This window comes from Mobula birostris, chromosome 30 (assembly GCF_030028105.1).
Source record: "Mobula birostris isolate sMobBir1 chromosome 30, sMobBir1.hap1, whole genome shotgun sequence".
Classification (NCBI taxonomy): domain Eukaryota; kingdom Metazoa; phylum Chordata; class Chondrichthyes; order Myliobatiformes; family Myliobatidae; genus Mobula; species Mobula birostris.
In genome coordinates this window covers 38,252,927-38,273,593 of record NC_092399.1, presented here as the reverse complement: position 1 = coordinate 38,273,593, position 20,667 = coordinate 38,252,927, and the positions used below count along the sequence as shown (strand labels likewise).

General features: G+C 42.7%; 1 protein-coding gene across 1 annotated transcript in view; it reads right to left on the bottom strand.

The window, feature by feature from the left end:
• LOC140190525 (adhesion G protein-coupled receptor B2-like) overlaps nucleotides 1-20,667 on the bottom strand; it is a 1,142,782-nt gene that overhangs the window by 827,662 nt on the left and 294,453 nt on the right. Inside the window, exon 5 of the mRNA XM_072247176.1 lies at nucleotides 11,870-12,031. Within this exon, the coding sequence (XP_072103277.1) occupies nucleotides 11,870-12,031 (162 nt within the window). The remainder of the gene's footprint in view (nucleotides 1-11,869; nucleotides 12,032-20,667) is intronic.

The window sequence follows — 20,667 nt, the reverse complement described above, 5'->3', positions numbered from 1 at the left end:
GTGCAATAAAGGAACAGCAGTTATAATGGGTGACTTCAATCTACATGTAGATTGGGTGAACCAAATTGGTAAAGGTGCTGAGGAAGAGGATATCTTGGAATGTATGCGGGATGGTTTTTTGAACCAACATGTCGAGGAACCAACTAGAGAGCAGGCTATTCTGGACTGGGTTTTGAGCAATGAGGAAGGGTTAATTAGCAATCTTGTCGTGAGAGGCCCCTTGGGTAAGAGTGACCATAATATGGTGGAATTCTTCATTAAGATGGAGAGTGACATAGTTAATTCAGAAACAAAGGTTCTGAACTTAAAGAGGGGTAACTTTGAAGGTATGAGTCGTGAATTAGCTAAGATAGACTGGCAAATCACACTTAAAGGATTGACGGTGGATATGCAATGGCAAGCATTTAAAGGTTGCATGGATGAACTACAACAATTGTTCATCCCAGTTTGGCAAAAGAATAAATCAAGGAAGGTAGTGCACCTGTGGCTGACAAGAGAAATTAGGGATAGTATCAATTCCAAAGAAGAAGTATACAAATTAGCCAGAGAAAGTGGCTCACCTGAGGACTGGGAGAAATTCAGAGTTCAGCAGAGGAGGACAAAGGGCTTAATTAGGAAGGGGAAAAAAGATTATGAGAGAAAACTGGCAGGGAACATAAAAATTGACTGTAAAAGCTTTTATAGATATGTAAAAAGGAAAAGACTGGTAAAGACAAATGTAGGTCCCCTACAGACAGAGACAGGTGAATTGATTATGGGGAGCAAGGACATGGCAGACCAATTGAATAATTACTTTGGTTCTGTCTTCACTAAGGAGGACATAAATAATCTTCCAGAAATAGTAGGGGACAGAGGGTCCAGTGAGATGGAGCAACTGAGCGAAATACTTGTTAGTAGGGAAGTGGTGTTAGGTAAATTGAAGGGATTGAAGGCAAATAAATCCCCAGGGCCAGATGGTCTGCATCCTAGAGTGCTTAAGGAAGTAGCCCAAGAAATAGTGGATGTATTAGTGATAATTTTTCAAAACTCGTTAGATTCTGGACTAGTTCCTGAGGATTGGAGGGTGGCTAATGTAACCCCACTTTTTAAAAAAGGAGTGAGAGAGAAACCGGGGAATTATAGACCGGTTAGCCTAACGTCGGTGGTGGGGAAACTGCTGGAGTCAGTTATCAAAGATGTGATAACAGCACATTTGGAAAGCGGTGAAATCATCGGACAAAGTCAGCATGGATTTGTGAAAGGAAAATCATGTCTGACGAATCTCATAGAATTTTTTGAGGATGTAACCAGTAGAGTGGATAGGGGAGAACCAGTGGATGTGGTATATTTGGATTTTCAAAAGGCTTTTGACAAGGTCCCACACAGGAGATTAGTGTGCAAACTTAAAGCACACGGTATTGGGGGTAAGGTGTTGATGTGGATGGAGAATTGGTTAGCAGACAGGAGGCAAAGAGTGGGAATAAACGGGACCTTTTCAGAATGGCAGGCGGTGACTAGTGGGGTACCGCAAGGCTCAGTGCTGGGACCCCAGTTGTTTACAATATATATTAATGACTTGGATGAGGGAATTAAATGCAGCATCCCCAAGTTTGCGGATGACACGAAGCTGGGTGGCAGTGTTAGCTGTGAGGAGGATGCAGAGTGACTTGGATAGGTTGGGTGAGTGGGCAAATTCATGGCAGATGCAATTTAATGTGGATAAATGTGAAGTTATCCACTTTGGTGGCAAAAATAGGAAAACAGATTATTATCTGAATGGTGGCCGATTAGGAAAAGGGGAGGTGCAACGAGACCTGGGTGTCATTATACACCAGTCATTGAAAGTGGGCATGCAGGTACAGCAGGCGGTGAAAAAGGCGAATGGTATGCTGGCATTTATAGCGAGAGAATTCGAGTACAGGAGCAGGGAGGTACTACTGCAGTTGTACAAGGCCTTGGTGAGACCACACCTGGAGTATTGTGTGCAGTTTTGGTCCCCTAATCTGAGGAAAGACATCCTTGCCATAGAGGGAGTACAAAGAAGATTCACCAGATTGATTCCTGGGATGGCAGGACTTTCATATGAAGAAAGACTGGATGAACTGGGCTTGTACTCGTTGGAATTTAGAAGATTGAAGGGGGATCTGATTGAAACGTATAAAATCCTAAAGGGATTGGACAGGCTAGATGCAGGAAGATTGTTGCCGATGTTGGGGAAGTCCAGAACGAGGGGTCACAGTTTGAGGATAAAGGGGAAGCCTTTTAGGACTGAGATTAGGAAAAACTTCTTCACACAGAGAGTGGTGAATCTGTGGAATTCTCTGCCACAGGAAACAGTTGAGGCCAGTTCATTGGCTATATTTAAGAGGGAGTTAGATATGGCCCTTGTGGCTACGGGGATCAGGGGGTATGGAGGGAAGGCTGGGGCGGGGTTCTGAGTTGGATGATCAGCCATGATCATAATAAATGGCAGTGCAGGCTCGAAGGGCCGAATGGCCTACTCCTGCACCTATTTTCTATGTTTCTATGACATTGATAGGATGCAAAACTGGGCTGAGAAGTAGCAGATGGAGTTCAACCCAGACAAGTGTGAGGTGGTTCATTTTGGTAGGTCAAATATGATGGCAGAATATAGTATTAATGGTAAGACTATTGCCAGTGTGGAGGATCAGAGGGATCTTGGGGTCCAAGTCCATAGAACACTCAAAGCTTCTGTGCAGGTTTACTCTGTGGTTAAGAAGGCATACGGTGCATTGGCACCATGTACCTGTTCAGGAGTCTCTTAAAAGACCCTATTGTATCCGCCTCCACCACCATCGCTGGCGGCCCATTCCACGCACTCACCACTCCCCACGCAAAAAACTTAACCCTGACATCTCTTCTGTACCTACTTCCAAGCACTTTAAAAATATGTTCTCTCATGTTAGCCATTTCAGCCCTGGGAAAAAGCCTCTGAGTATCCACACGATCAATGCCTCTCATCATCTTATACACCTCTATCAGGTCACCTCTCATCCTCCGTCACTCCAAGGAAAAAAGGCCAAGTTCACTCAACCTATTCTCATAAGGCATGCTCCCCAATCCAGGCACCATTGTCATAAATCTTCTCTGCACTCTCTCCATAGTATCCACATCTTTCCTGTAGTGAGGTGATGAGAATTGAACACAATACTCCAAGTGGGGTCGGATCAAGGTCTTGTATAGCTGTAACACTACCTCACGGCTTTCGAACTCAATCCTACACCTTCTTAACAACACAACATACTGTATACTTTCTTAACAACACGATCAACATGTGCAGCAGCTTTGAGTCTCCTATTGAGAAGATCCCTCTGATCCTCCACACTGCCAAGAATCTTACCATTAATACTATATTCTGTCTTCAAATTTGACCTACCAAAATGAGCCATTTTACATTTATCTGGTTTGAACACCATCTGCCATTTCTCAGCCCAGTTCTGCATCCTATTAATGTCCCACTGTGACCTCTGATAACCCTGCATGACTATCCACAACACCTCCAAACTTGCTGTCATCAGCAAATTTACGAACCCATCCCTCCACTGCCTCATCCAGGTTTTTTATCAAAATCACAAAAAGGTGTCCCAGAACAGATCCCTGAGGCACACCACTGGTCACCGACCACCATGCAGAATATGACCAGTCTACAACCTCTCTTTGCCGTCTGTGGGCAAGCCAGTTCTGGATCCACAAAGCAAGGTCCCCTTGGATCCTATGTCTCCTTACCTTCTGAATGAGTTTGCACATGGAACTTTATCAAATGCCTTACTGAAATCCATATACACTACATCCACTGCTCTACTTTCATCAATATGTTTGTTACATCCTCAAGGAATTCAGTCAGGCTCATAAGGCAGAAACCTACCCTTGACAAAGCCATGCTGACAATCTCTAATCAGATTATGTCGCTTCAAAAGCTCATATATCCTGCCTCTCAAGATTTGTCCAACAACTTGCAGATGATGCTAAGATAGGTGGAGTTGTGGATAAATGCAGATGATACTCAGATAGGTGGAGTTGTGGATATATGCAGATGATACTCAGACAGCTGGAGTTCTGGATAATGAGGTAGGTTCTCAAAGCTTGCAGAGGGATTTAGGCCAGTTAGAAGCAACACTCACAACATGCTGGAGGAACACAGCAGGTCGGGCAGCATCCGTGGAAAAGATCAGTCAACGTTTTGGGCCGGAACCCTTCGTCAGGACTGAGGAGGGGAGGGGTAAAGGTCCTATAAAGAAGGTGGGGGAGGGTGGGAAGGAGAAGACTGGTAGGTTCCAGGTGAAAAACCAGTAAGGGGAAAGATAAAGGGGTGGGGGAGGGGAAGCAGGGAGGTGATAGGCAGGAAAGGTGAAGAAGGAATAGGGGAAAACACAATGGGTAGTAGAAGGATGCTGAACCATGAGGGAGGTGATAGGCACCTGGGGGAGGGGGCAGAGTGAAACTGGGATAGCAGAAGGGAGGTGGAGGGAATTACTGGAAGTTGGAGAATCCAAGGGGCTGGAGACTACCTAGATGGTATAAGAGATGTTGCTCCTCCAGCCTGAGTTTAGCCTCATCATGGCAGTACAGGAGGCCATGTATGGACATATCCGAATGGAAATGGGAAGCAGAGTTGAAGTGGGTGGTAACCAGGAGATCCTGTCTGTTGTGGCTAGTCAGTAGAGTGGGCTGAAAGATGGCAGATGGAGCTTAATGCTGATAAATGTGAGGTGCTACATTTTGGTAAGACTAATCAAACTAGGGCATACATGGTAAATGGTAGGGCATTGAAGAATGCTGTAGAACAGAGGGATCTAGGAATAATGGTGCATAGTTCCCTAAAGGTGGAATCTCATGTGGATAGGTGGTGAAGAAAGCTTTTGGTATACTGGCCTTTATAAATCAGAGCATTGAGTATAGGAGTTGGGATGTAATGTTGAAATTGTACAAGGCATTGGTAAGGACAAATTTGAAGTATTGTGTACAGTTCTGGTCACCGAATTATAGGAAAGATGTCAACAAAATTGAGAGAGGACAGAGAAGATTAACTAGAATGTTAGCAACACACATCAAAGTTGCTGGTGAACGCAGCAGGCCAGGTAGCATCTCTAGGAAGAGGTACAGTCGAAGTTTCAGGCTGAGACCCTTCGTCAGGACTAACTGAAGGAAGAGTTAGTAAGAGATTTGAAAGTGGGAGGGGGAAGGGGAGATCCAAAATGAAAGGAGAAGACATAAGGGGGAGGGATGGAGCCAAGAGCTGGACAGGTGATTGGCAAAAGGGATATGAGAGGATCATGGGACAGGAGGCCCGGGGAGAAAGACAAGGGGGGGGGAAGCCAGAGGATGGGCAAGGTGTATGGTCAGAGGGACAGAGGGAGAAAAAGGAGAGTGAGAGAAAGAATGTGTGCATAAAAATAAATAACGAATGGGATACAAGGGGGAGGTGGGGCATTAGCGGAAGTTAGAGAAGTCGATGTTCATATCAGGTTGGAGGCTACCAAGACAGATTATAAGGTGTTGTTCCTCCAACCTGAGTGTGGCTTCATCTCTACAATGGAGGAGGCCGTGGATAGACATGTCAGAATGGGAATGGGATGTGGAATTAAACTGTGTGGCCACTGGGAGATCCTGCTTCCTCTGGCAGACAGAGCGTAGGTGTTCAGTAAAGCGGACTCCCAGTCTGCGTCGGGTCTCACCAATATATAGAAGGCCACATCAGGAGGACTGGTTGCAGTATATCACCCCAGCCGACTCACAGGTGAAGTGTCGCCTCACCTAGAAGGACTGTCTGGGGCCCTGAATGGTGGTAAGGGAGGAAGTGTAAGGGCATGTGTAGCACTTGTTCCGCTTACAAGGATAAGTGCCAGGAGGTAGATCAATGGGGGGGGGGGGGGATGAATGGACAAGGGAGTCGCGTATGGAGCGATCCCTGAGGAATGCGGTGGGGGGGGAAGATGTGCTTAGTGGTGGGATCCCGTTGGAGGTGGCAGAAGTTACGGAGAATAATATGTTGGACCCGGAGGCTGGTGGGGTGGTAGGTGAGGACCAGGGGGACCCTATTCCTAGTGGGGTGGCGGGAGGATGGAGTGAGAGCAGATGTACGTGAAATGGGGGAGATGCGTTTAAGAGCAGAGTTGATAGTGGAGGAAGGGAAGCCCCTTTCTTTAAAAAAGGAGGACACCTCCCTCGTCCTGGAATGAAAAGCCTCATCCTGAGAGCAGACGCGGCGGAGACGGAGGAATTGCGAAAAAGGGGATGGCATTTTTGCAAGAGACAGGGTGAGAAGAGGAATAGTCCAGATAGCTGTGAGAGTCAGTAGGCTTATAGTAGACGTCAGTGGATAAGCTGTCTCCAGAGACAGAGACAGAAAGATCTAGAAAGGGGAGGGAGGTGTTGGAAATGGATCAGGTAAACTTGAGGGCAGGGTGAAAGTTGGAGGCAAAGTTAATAAAGTCAACGAGCTCAGCATGCGTGCAGGAAGCAGCACCAACGCAGTCGCCGATGTAGCAAAGGAAAAGTGGAGGACAGATACCAGAATAGGTTTGGAACATAGAATGTTCCACAAAACCAACAAAAAGGCAGGCATAGCTAGGACCCATTCTATATATTGGCGAGACCCGACGCAGACTGGGAGACCGCTTTGCTGAACACCTACACTCTGTCCGCCAGAGAAAGCAGGATCTCCCAGTGGCCGCACATTTTAATTCCACATCCCATTCCCATTCTGACATGTCTATCCACGGCCTCCTCTACTGTAAAGATGAAGCCACACTCAGGTTGGAGGAACAACACCTTATATTCCGTCTGGGTAGCCTCCAACCTGATGGCATGAACATTGACTTTTCTAACTTCCGCTAATGCTCCACCTCCCCCTCGTACCCCATCTGTTATTTATTTTTATATGCACATTCTTTCTCTCACTCTCCTTTTTCTCCATCTGTCCCTCTGACCATACCCCTTGTCCATCCTCTGGGTTTTCTCCCCCCCTCCCCCTTTTCCTTCTCCCTGGGCCTCCTGTCCCATGATCCTCTCATATCCCTTTTGCCAATCAACTGTCCAGCTCTTGGCTCCATCCCTCCCCCCTCATGTCTTCTCCTATCATTTTGGATCTCCCCTTCCCCCTCCCACTTTCAAATCTCTTACTAACTCTTCCTTCGGTTAGTCCTGACGAAGGGTCTCGGCCTGAAACGTCGACTGTATATCTTCCTAGAGATGCTGCCTGGCCTGTTGCGTTCACCAACAACTTTGATGTGTGTTGCTTGAATTTCCAGCAGCTGCAGAATTCCTGTTGTTTACTAGAATGTTACCTGGGTTTCATCTCCTAGGTTACAGAGAAAGGTTGAACAAGTTGGGTCTTTATTCTTTGGAGTGTAGAATGTTGAGGGGGGACTTGATAGAGGTACTTAAAATTATGAGGGGGATAAATAGAGTTGACGTGGATAGGCTTTTCCCATTGGGAGTAGGGAAGATTCAAATAAGAGGACATGAGTTGAGAGTTAAAGGGCAAAAGTTTAGGGGTAACATGAGGGGGAACTTCTTTACTCAGAAGCTGTGTGGAACGATCTTCCAGCAGAAGTGGTTGAGGCAGGTTCGATGTTGTCATTTAAAGTGAAATTGAATAGTTATATGGACATGAAAGGAATGGAGGGTTATGGGCTGAGTGCACGTCAGTGGGACTAGGTAAGAGTAAGCGTTCGGCATGGACTAGAAGGGCCTGTTTCCGTGCTGTAATTGTTATATGGTTATATGGTTATAACTTGCCCACCACTGAAGTAACACTCACTGGCCTATAATTTCCAGCATTATCACTGCTCACTTTCTTGAACAAGGGATAACATCTGCAACCCTCCAGTTCTCTGGTACTTCTCCTGTCCTTATTGATGATGCAAAGATCATTGTCAGATGCTCAGCAATCTCCTCCCTCACTTTCTACGGTAGCCTGGGATACATCTTGTCTGGTCCTGGTGACTTATCTAACTTGATGCTTTTCAGAAGTTCCAACACATCCTCTTTTTTCATAGCTCAAGCATTTCAGTTTGCTGTAAGTCATCCCCACAAATGCCAAGGTCCTTTTCCCTGGTGAACTTGAGCTTATATGTTCAGTTCACTTAATATCCCTTGCATGAAAATAAATACACTTCAACCCTTCTGTCTCATTATGTATATTAACTTGCACTTCTGTCTTTTCTTACAGACTTATTGATCATTACATCTACCTTCCTCTGAACCCTTACACTTTCTGATTTGGTGCTCTGGTTTTCATTCAATTCTGTATCAATTTCCAATCCCTGATTTGCATCACCATGTCTTGTCCTAGTAGCAATAGCAAATTATTTTTCAGGCATCCGTTAGTCTCGTGAGACCATGGATTTGCACCTTGGAAGGTTTCCAGGGTGCAGGCCTGGGCAAGGTTGTATGGAAGACCGGCAGTTGCCCATGCTGCAAGTCTCCCCTCTCCACACCACCGATGTTGTCCAAGGGAAGGGCATTAGGGATGATACAGCTTGGCACCGGATTCGCCGCAGAGCAATGTGTGGTTAAGTGCCTTGTTCAAGGACACAACACACAGCCTCAGCTGAGGCTCGAACTAGCGACTTTCAGATCACTAGACCAACACCTTAACTACTTGTCCACACGCCAACACAATAGCAAATTAGCCCACCGGGATATTGATCCCTCTCCAATTCAGGTGCAGCCAGTATTTGTTGTATCGGTTACCTCTGTCCCAGAAGAAATCCCAATGGTACCAAGTTCTGATTTGCTGCCTCCAGCACTAACTTTTCAGCCATACTTTCATCTGCTATCTCCTCCTATTCTTACCCTCAATAGCATCTGGCACTGGAAGTAATCCAGAGATCTCTACTCTTCCCTAACTTCCCATATTCACTCTGCAGGACTGTATTCATTTTCCTACCCATATCATTTGTGCCAACATGTACCATGGTTTCTAGCTGCTGAGTCCCCCTTGAGAATATTATGTAACGCTAAAAGCAAACTTGAATCTGGCACCAGGAAACAGCACATTGTTCTGGGGTCTTATTCAACCACAGAATCTCCAGTCTGTACCCCTCGTACTATGAAGTCTTCCATCATCATGTCTTCCATCATCGTAGTCCTGCCTGAATGGAGGTGCAAACATCTGGCAGCTCTTCATCCAGCTGTGTGACGTGTAGTCGTTTCATGGTGTATAATCAAATGTTTTCTTTTTCTCTGCTGAGCTTCATAGCCATTTCTGGTGCCATAGATCTGGCTGCTGTTGCTGTATTCTCCTGAATAGTCATTTCTCCAAACAGTATCAAACAGCATTCTTGTTTTCATGGGCAATGGCCACAGGGAAAACCTTCACTGTCTGCCTAATCCCTTTACTTTCCTGGCAGTCACCAAACCGTTTGTAGTCTTCCTCTAAGGTGTGACAATCACACTAAAACTCTCATCAATGATCTCAGCAATCTAGATGATCCTATGATCCTCCAGCTCCAGCTCCTTACCATAGCCAGTCAGCAGCTGCAGTAGGGCAAAACTCTCAAAGGAGAAGTAGTTAAGGCCACTGGAAGTTTCCTGATTTCTCACATCTTACTTCTGCTCTAACTGCTAGTCCAAACAACAGTTACACAAAGAACCAAACCTGCACTTACTTGTTCCTCTGATCAGCCTCCCTGGAGAAGCCTCTTCCACCAAAGCCTCAGTACTTAAACTCAAACATAGGTGCTCTCAAAATGGCAGCTACAAAACAGCCATTCCACTACAGCCTGCCTCCTTCTTATATCTGAAAAACAACTTATAAATTCTGCTGGCTCCTCCTTTCTGCAGGTAATGCTGCTGGGAATGGAAAACACAAGTCAATACCGGCAAAGCCAATTTTACATTTTGCTGTCTCCACTCCATGGTCCAAATGAAGGCAAATTAGCTGAGCCCAGTTTGGCAACGTGGTCAGTACACACAAATAGAGTCAAAAGTACCATTTTTCATGCTGGTTGGTTTGACTGATTCTTTCATTTTTTGTTCCGTTCTTGTCTCTTAACTCACTCTGGCACCTGCATTATCAATGTCATTTATTGAGGCAAAGATATTCCTGTCATGAGCCACAATTTTTCTGGAACATAGTGCTCATTTAATTCTTACTGATATGGCTTACTCGTTCTGGATTAATGGTGCAACAAACTTACATTGGAAAATTTATTGTACCTGGACTGTAAAATTATAATTGATTGTCTTTCATATAATATGCTAATAACATACTTTCATATATTATGTTGTTGGACAAAACATAAGAAATTATATAAGTAAACTATATACCAGAAAATATTTTCTCTATTTGTTATTTCTATCTACATGAACGGAAAAGGAAATCTCCCATAAAGCTTAAATTTTTTGCATTTTTGACCATGCACCTTTGATCATTCAGACTTGAGAATTTTCTTTCCTATCATTTCCTTTGACTCAATTTAATCAATGTTCCTCAGGAAAACAATGGCACAGTATGATCATAATCCTAAAACATGAACTCATTCAGTTTCTTGATACTCCTCAAATTGAATTTGAATTGAATTGACTTTACTTCTTACATCCTTCACATACCTGACTGGGGAGTAAAAATATTTTTGTTACATCTCTGTCTGAATGTGCAAATTGTAAATATAGTAATGTGTCATATATAGTATGTACAGTAAGATATACAACAGAACAGTCAATGTAGCTTAAAAATACAATTATATCACCTAAATTAATCAGTCTGATGGCCTGGTGGAAGAAGCTGTCCTGGAGCCTGTTGGTTCTAGCTTAATGCTGCAGTACCATTTGCCATATGGTAGCAGTTGGAACACCCCCCAGTCATCCTTCGGGCCTTTTTTACGCACCCGAATCGTGTAAAGTTCACATCCACAGATGTGCTGGGCTGTCCACACCACTCTTTACAGAGTCCTGCGATTGAGGGAAGGGCAGTTCCCATACCAGGCAGTGATGCAGCCAGTCAGGATGTTCTCAATCGTGCCCCTGAAGAAAGTTCTTAGGATTTCTGGACTCATGACGAACTTCTTCAACCGTCTGAGGTGAAAGAGGCGCTGTTGTGCTTTCTTCACTACACAGCCATTCCCCTACTCTCCTAAAATCCATTCACGCACACGCTGTTCCTTTTAGAAAACTGAAAGGAACCATCATCATCCTATGGGATGGATAACCAGAGAGAGAGAGATGCACGCACAGCCAATATGTACAGACCACGTGAGGTCCTCAGTAATGTGTATAGTCCACAATCAGCTCCTTTGTTCATAGAGGAACAATTAATGGTTCCTGGGAGCAATTAAAATAGAAACTTTTGTAAGGTGTTAATATTCATGATGTAAAATATAGCAGGAGTGAATTATGGGCTGTCATTACAGATAGATTCAGATCATATGATAAATCATATGAGCAAAGCTGAGGAGGTTGGCAAATGTTATTTGATTTGATGCACTTTTCTGACATAACAATACTTTTAGAATCAATATTGCTATTTTATTTGTGGCAATACTTTTGTAGGTTGCTCCTTATCATTCTATTATGATGACTGTTACATCCAAACAAGTTTACCGTGTAAATAACGTCGTTGTGTAATGAGGCAAAATGCCAAAGGCTCTGCTTGTTGTCAGTCACAGAGCTTCAGTGTGGGAGGATGCTCTTTTAAAAAGGACACAGGGGCAACTGGGTGCTAACACAGGAATAGTTGTCAGTTAAAAAGTATTAAGAGTCAAAGGTTGCACCGTTTAAGAATTGCCCATCTTGCATTTGGAGAGGATCATTTAGAGTCAAAAGCAGTGTGCAATGATTGGAGGTCATAATACACACTGTTCTTAAAGCAAAACAATTTAAAGAGATACTCTAAGTTACTCAATTTAAGAACAAAGGAAATTACTTGAGCATTCCTGATTGAAGCATTCCCGAGCCTCAGCCTGGTGACCTTTACATGCTGTCCAACCGTGGGTTGAAATACATTTGCGAGTTCTTTGCTGTGTTCCATTTGAACATGTCACTGAGCACCTGTTCCATGGTCCCCACTCCATCCACTGTCCTTCAACTGTCAACACATAAGAGGAACATAAATTCCATGCTGTATACCGTATAACCACTGCTAGTGGGTCTGAAAAATAACATTCATCTTACCCCGGAATCAGAATCAGCTTTAATATCACCAGCATATGTTGTGAAATTTGATAACTTTGTGGTGCCAGTACAATGCAATACATAATAAAGTTAGGGGAAAAAACTGAGTTACAGTAAGAATATAATGTATATTGAATTGAATTGAATTGAATGGACTCTATTTCTTACATCCTTCATATACATGAGGAGTAAAGATCTTTATGTTATGTCTCGTCTAAATGTGCAATGTGCAATTTATAGTAATTTATAATAAATAGTATATCAACAGGACTGTAAGTATAACATAGAAATACCATTTTTTCAGCATGAATTAATCAGTCTGATGGCTTGGTGGAAGAAGCTGTCCCAGAGACTGTTAGTCCTGACTTGCTGCGGTACCGTTTCCCGGATGGTAGCAGCTGGAACAGTTTGTGGTTGGGGTGACTCAGGTCCCCAATGATCCTTCGGGCCCTTTTTACACACCTGTCTTTGTAAATGTCCTGAATCATGGGAAGTTCACAACTATAGACGTGCTGGGCTGTCTGCACCACTCTCTGCAGAGTCCTGCGATTAAGGGAAGTACAGTTCCCATACCAGGCAGTGATGCAGCCCGTCAGGATGCTCTCAATTGTGTCCCTGTAGAAAGTTTCAAGGATTTGGGGCCCATACCAAACTTCTTCAAACATCTGAGGTGAAAGAGGCGCTGTTGTACCTTTTCAATCTGATAAAGAAGAAGAGGGAGTTGTATGAAATGTATAGGAAACAGGGGGTAAATCAGGTGCTTGAGGAGTATAAGAAGTGCAAGAAAATACTTAAGAAAGAAATCAGGAGGGCTAAAAGAAGACATGAGGTTGCCTTGGCAGTCAAAGTGAAGGATAATCCAAAGAGCTTTTACAAGTATATTAAGAGCAAAAGGATTGTAAGGGATAAAATTGGTCCTCTTGAAGATCAGAGGGGTCGGCTTTGTGCGGAACCAAAGGAAATGGGGGAGATCTTAAATAGGTTTTTTGCGTCTGTATTTACTAAGGAAGCTGGCATGAAATCTATGGAATTGAGGGAATCAAGTAGTGAGACCATGGCAACTGTACAGATTGAAAAGGAGGAGGTGCTTGCTGTCTTGAGGAAAATTAAAGTGGATAAATCCCTGGGACCTGACAGAGTGTTCCCTTGGACCTTGAAGGAGACTAGTGTTGAAATTGCAAGGGCCCTGGCAGAAATATTTAAAATGTCGCTGTCTACGGGTGAAGTGCCGGAGGATTGGAGAGTGGCTCATGTTGTTCCGTTGTTTAAAAAAGGATCGAAAAGTAATCCGGGAAATTATAGGCCGGTGAGTTTAACGTCAATAGCAGGTAAGTTATTGGAGGGAGTACTAAGAGACAGAATCTACAAGCATTTGGATAGACAGGGGCTTATTAGGGAGAGTCAACATGGCTTTGTGCGTGGTAGGTCATGTTTGACCAATCTGTTGGAGTTTTTCGAGGAGGTTACCAGGAAAGTGGATGAAGGGAAGGCAGTGGATATTGTCTACATGGACTTCAGTAAGGCCCTAGACAAGGTCCCGCATGGGAGGTTAGTTAGGAAAATTCAGTCGTTAGGTATACATGGAGAGGTGGTAAATTGGATTGGACATTGGCTCGATGGAAGAAGCCAAAGAGTGGTGGTAGAAAATTGCTTCTCTGAGTGGAGGCCTGTGACTAGTGGTGTGCCACAGGGATCAGTGCTGGGTCCATTGTTATTTGTCATCCATATCATTGATCTGGATGATAATGTGGTAAATTGGATCAGCAAGTTTGCTGATGATACAAAGATTGGAGGTGTAGTAGACAGTGAGGAAGGTTTTCAGAGCCTGCAGAGGGACTTGGACCAGCTGGAAAAATGGGCTGAAAAATGGCAGATGGAGTTTAATACTGACGAGTGTGAGGTATTGCACGTTGGAAGGACAAACCAAGGTAGAACATACAGGGTTAATGGTAAGGCACTGAGGAGTGCAGTGGAACAGAGGGATCTGGGAATACAGTTACAAAGTTCCCTAAAAGTGCTGTCACAGGTAGATAGGGTCGTAAAGAGAGCTTTTGGTACATTGGTCTTTATTAATCGAAGTATTGAGTATAAGAGCTGGAATGTTATGATGAGATTGTATAAGGCATTGGTGAGGCCGAATCTGGAGTATTGTGTTCAGTTTTAGAAACATAGAAACATAGAAAATAGGTGCAGGAGTAGGCCATTCGAGCCTGCACCGCCATTTATTATGATCATGGCTGATCATCCAACTCAGAACCCCGCCCCAGCCTTCCCTCCATACCCCCTGATCCCCATAGCCACAAGGGCCATATCTGGTCACCAAATTACAGGAAAGATATAAATAAGGTTGAAAGAGTGCAGAAAAGGTTTACAAGGATGTTGCCGGGACTTGAGAAACTCAGTTACAGAGAAAGGTTGAATAGGTTAGGACTTTATTCCCTGTAGCGTAGAAGAATGAGGGGAGATTTGATAGAGGTATATAAAATTATGATGGGTATAGATAGAGTGAATGCAAGCAGGCTTTTTCCACTGAGGCAAGGGGAGAAAAAAAAACAGAGGACATGGGTCAAGGGTGAGGGGGGAAAAGTTTAAAGGGAACATTAGTGGGGGCTTCTTCACACAGAGAGTGGTGGGAGTATGGAATGAGCTGCCAGACGAGGTGGTAAATGCGGGTTCTTTTTTAACATTTAAGAATAAATGGGACAGATACATGGATGGGAGGTGTATGGAGGGATATGGTCCGTGTGCAGGTCAGTGGGACTAGGCAGAAAATGGTTCAGCACAGCCAAGAAAGCCAAAGGGCCTGTTTCTGTGCTGTCGTTTCTATAGTTCTATGGTTCTAGTAGGGATGTACATGTGAATACCTCAGTGATGCGTATGCCGAGGAACTTAAAGCTGTTCACCCTCCCAACCCCAGATCCATTGATGTTAATAGGGGTTAGCTGTCTCCATTCCTCCTGTAATCCACAACCAGCTCCTTTGTTTTTGCAACATTAAAGAGAGGTTGTTTTCTTGACACCACTGTGTCAGGGTGATGACTTCTTCTCTGTAGGCTGCCTCATTATCATTTGTGATTATGCCCTCTTCTCATTACTACATCAGAAAGGAGGTACAGAAGCCTGAAGGCACACACTCGATGATTCAGGAACAGCTTCTTCCCCTCTGCCATCTAAGAAAGTAATACAAAAACAGTTTTTTTTAAAAAGTAGAAGTAGAGAGGTAATGTTCATGGGTTCAATGTCCATTTAGAAATTGGGTGGCAGAGGGGAAGAAGCTGTTCCTGAATCACTCAGTGTCTGCCTTCAGGCTTTGTCCCTCCTTTCTAATGGTAGTAATGAGAAGAGGACATATCCTGGGTGGTGTGGGTCTTCGATGATGGATGCCACCATTCTGAGGCACCACTCCTTGAAGGTGTATTGGATACAACCCATGATGGAGCTGATTAATTTTACAAATTTACAATCATTCTAGAGGCAATAGTATTTTAGAGTTTATCATATATAAAACTGAACAAGCAATCTAAACTACTCTTACCTCAACTTCATTCTTAGATGTTCTAAAAGAAAGAAAATTCCACAGCAAGATTGGCTCAGGCTATTGAAAAGGCCTAGCAAGTTCATTCTCTCTTTAAATTGCTCGTCAATATATGAATTAGAAGCAAGAGTCGGCTACTTGCATCTTCAAGCCTGCTGCACCATAAAATAAGATCACGACTGACATGCCTACCCCTGGCAACCTTTCATCCCTTTGTTTATCAATATCTATCTCTTCCCTAAAAATATACAAAGATGCTGTTTCGTTTCCACCTTCTTTTCAGGAAGAGAATTCCAAAGGCTCACAACCTTCTGTGAGAAGAACATTTGTCTTATCTCTGTTCTAAGTGTGTAACTCCTCATTTGAGACAGCAACGGCTAATTCTCGGTATCTCCACAACAGGAAACACACGCCCTATCAAGGGCCCCCAGTTTCTTATACATCTCTATCAAGTCCTGTGGCCTAAATTCCAGCAGATACTGGACAAGTTTAGCCTTTCTGATATTTGTCCATATCTTCCCTGAACTGCTTTCAACGCATTTACTGTATGTCCTTCCTTAAAATAAGGAGACCAATACTGTACACATAAATCCAGATAGGATTCTCTCTTTATCTTGCATTTAACTCCCAAGCTTTCCTAATTACTAGTTGTACCTTCATTCTCATTCATGAGGATACTGAAGCTCCTCAGAGCTCATTCATCTTTCACCATTTGATTTTCATTCTTCCTGTTAAAACAGACAATTTCATGATCTATCATATTATAGTCCATTTGCCGGATTTAAGTTCTCATTGATCTATATTTCTTTGCAACCTCCCTACCAACCAACACTTACAACACGCTGGAGGAACTCAACACGTCGGGCAGCATCCGTGGAAACGATCAGTCAACGTTTCGGGCCGGAACCCTACGTCAGGACTGAAGAGGGAAGGGGCAGAGGCCGTATAAAGAAGGTGAGGGGAGGGTGGGAAGGAGAAGGCTGATAGGTTCCAGGTGAAAAACCAGTAAGGGGAAAGATAAAGGAGTGGGGGAGGGGAAGCAGGGAGGGAATAGGCAGGAAAGATGAAGAAAGAATAGGGGAAAATACAATGGGTAGTAGAAGGAGGAGGAACCACAAGTGAGGTAGTAGGCAGCTGGGGGAGGGGGCAGAGTGAAAATGGGATAGGGAAGAGAGGCGGAGGGAATTACTGGAATTACCCAGACGGTATATGAGGTGTTACTCCTCCAACCTGAGTTTAGCCTTATCATGGCAGTAGAGGAGGCCACGTATGGACATATCTGAATGGGAGTGGGAAGCAGAGTTGAAGTGGGTGGCAACTGGGAGATCCTGTCTGTTGTGGTGGACGGAGTGGAGGTGCTCGATGAAGCGGTCCCCCAATCTGTGTCGGGTTTCACTGATGTAGAGGAGGCCGCACTGGGAGCACTGGATGAGGTTGGAGGAGAAACACCTCGAATACCCTCTGGGTAGTCTCCAGTCCCTTGGTATGAACAGTGAGTTCTCCAACTTCTGGTAGTATTTTGTGTTCATGACTCTTTACCAACTATCCTGTTCAGAAAATAATTTTTCTACCTTAAATAAACTAAGAAGATTGTGCAAAGATCAAGGATCAACTTTACATACAGATCCAGCAGTTCAGAATAACCTTGTGTTTTCATTTCAGAGTTCCAATGACTGTAATTTTATTATTTAATTTCAATATCTGTTCCTACATGTTGTGGTGACACCAGCAAAGTTAGCCATCATCCAAGTTATTTACTTAAATTGTTAAAAAGTTGATGTCCCAACACTAATCCCTTTGACAAACCACTAGTCTTCCAGAAAAAAATCCATTTATGCTTTCTCTTTTGTTAGCAAGCTAATTTTCTAATTTATGTTACATCCTATATTATAAGTTTTATTTTCTTAAATGACCTTATCAACTGATGATACAAAGATAAGTGGTGGGGCAAGTAGAGTTGAGGAAGCAGGAAGTTTGCAGAGGGATTAAAACAGGTTGGAAAATTAGGCAAAGAAGTGACAGATGGAATATAGTGTATGGTCATGCACTTTGGTACAAGGAATAAAGATGTAGTCTATTTTCTAAGTGGGGAGAAAATTCAAAACTCAGCGATGCAATGGAATGGTACTTGCCAGACTTTGTGCAGGATTCACTAAAGATCAACTTGCAGAGTGAGTCAGTGGTAAGAAAGGCATGTGTAAGGTTAGCATTCCTTTTGAGAGGACTAGAATACAAGAGCAAGGATGCGATGGTGAAGCTTTATCGGAGTATGGTAAACAGATGTGGGCCCCTTATCTAAGAAAGGATGTGCTGTCTAGAGGAGGTTCAGGAGAGTGATTCCAAGAATGAAAGCATTAACAGATGAGGAGCATTTGATGGCTCTGGGCTTGTACTAGTTGGAGCTCAGAGCTTAGAAGAATGCTTGGGAGGTGGTGGTGGGAATCTCATTGAAACCTATCAAATATTGGAAGTCCAAGATAGAGTGGATGTAGAGAGGATGTTTCCTAGAGTGGGTGAGTCTAGGATCAGAGGGCACAATCTCACAATAGAGGACGTTCTCTTAGAACAGAAATGGGGGGAAGTTCTTTAGCCAGAAGGTGGAATTCATTGTCACTGATAGCTGTAGAGGCCAATCCATTCAGTATATTTAAAGCAGAGTTTAATAGGTTTTTGAATAGTTGGGGTATCAAAAGTTACTGGGGTTTGAGAGGGATAATAAATCAGCAATGATGGAATGGGACAGCAGACTCAATGGGCAGGGTGGCCTAAGCCTTATAGTCTTGTGGCCTTATGAAAATCTTAGTATAGAACATTAATCAGTTCCCCTTTCATACAACGCATGTTAGAAGAACTCCAGCTCTAACTCTGCAGGTCAACTATGATTTACCTTGCTCAAAACCTAATTAGGGTTAGGGTTAGGGTTAGGAATAGAACATTAGTATAGAACAGTAATCAGTTCTCCTTTCATACAACGCATGTTAGAAGAACTCCAGCTCTAACACTGCAGGTCAACTATGATTTATCTTGCTCAAAACCTAATCATATTAAAATATAATTTATATTTTATATTTAAAAATTATTTCTGTAGTAATAGCTTTCCTCTATACCAGATGTAAAGCTAATCAGCCTATAGCTTTCTCCTTTCCATCTCCTACCCATTTAAAATGAATGAATTACATTCACCATCTTCCAATCTAATGGAACCTTCCCTAAATCTAGAGAGCTTCTGAAAATTAAAACCAAAAGTATATAGCCATATTATGTGTGTGGTATATCACAGCAATAAGGCCTTAAATACTGTATTCTTCAAATGGTCACACATTTGATTTTCCTTTGCCATAGTTTAAAACAGATAACCAACTCTGTAATACATATATTTAGAGCAATTCATGAGGTGCTTTTTTAACAGTAACATTCCATATTTCTATTGAATGATGAAATTTTCACCACAATACAGTCAGAGAGTTAAAAGAGGTCATACTGTGCCTATAAAAATATTCACTCCCTTGGAAGTTTTCATGTTTTTAAAATGTTTTACAACATTGAATCGCAATGGATTTATTCTGGCTTTTTTGACAATGATCAACAGAAAAAACTCTTTTGTGTCAAAGTAAAAACAAATTTCTACAAATTGTTCTAAATTTATTACAACTATTAAACACAAAATAATTGATTGCACAATTTCTTACCCCCTTCAAGTCAGTATTTAGTAGCTGCACCTTTGGCAGCATTTACAGCCTTGAGTCTGTGTAGGTAGGTCTCTATCAGACTTGCACAAGTGGACATTATAATTTTTCCCCATTCTTCTTTAAAAACCTGCTCAAGTTGTGCCAGATTGCAGAGATCATATGAACAGTGCTTTTCAAGTCTAGCCACAAATTCTCAATTAGATTGAGATTGGGACTCTGACTTGGCCACTCCAGGACATTCAGTTTTTGTGGACATCGTGCTCTAGGCAGACTTACAGCTGCGCCATATTCTTTCTATTTCTTTATGATTGACTTATCTGTACTCTATCGGATATTCTGTGACTGAGAAATTTTCTTGTATCCATCTCCTGACTTGTGCTTTTCAATAACCTTTTCATGGAGTTTCAAGTGTTCTTTTTTCTTCAAGGGTCTATTGTTTGCCAGGATACTGACTCTCCAGCAGTTGGACTTTCCAGATACAGGTGTATTTTTTCTACAATCAATTGAAACACCTTAACTGAACATAGGTTTATACAGTATATAACTAGGACACCTTAACTAACTATGTGACTTCTAAAACCAACTGGCTGCACCAATGATGATTTGGTGTGCCATATTAACGGGGGTAAATACTTATACAATTGATTATTTTGTACTTCATATTTGTAATTAATTTAGATCACTTTGTAGAGATCTGTGTTCACTTTGACTTGAAAGAGCCCTTTTCTGTTGATCAGCCAAAAATGCCAAATTAAATCCATTGTGATTCAATGTTGTAAAACAATAAAACATGAAGACATTCAAGGAGGGTGAATATTTGTTCTAGACACACATTGGTTCGCAGACTCCTGAATTGCACTTTTAGTTTTTGAGTAGTATAACCTACAAAACACAGGACATTTCAGCTGAATAAACATTTTTTACATGAACCCTAAAATAATACTGCTAAATATTTTCACTACTACTAAATATTCATTGAAGGTTGTGCTCTATGCATTTTGAACTTAGGACTAGGATCTGACAGAACTGAAGTGAAGATAGCCAGCAACCAATATTGCTATACACATTTTGTTCTAGTAACTTATCTGTTATAACATGAAAGCAGGTCCAAACCATCTCCCAAAAGAGAAAACTCATCAGTCTCAACTCCCTTCTTTTCACTGGTAATCCTGCAGCTTATTATCTCACACATGCCCATCAACTTCAATTTGATCATTTTGTCACTTACCTAAAGAGTAATTTACAGTAACTAACTTTGTATTGTTGGGAAGAAATCAAAGCACCTTGGAGACTTAACTTGATCATGGACAAGGATAGATCTGGTCCT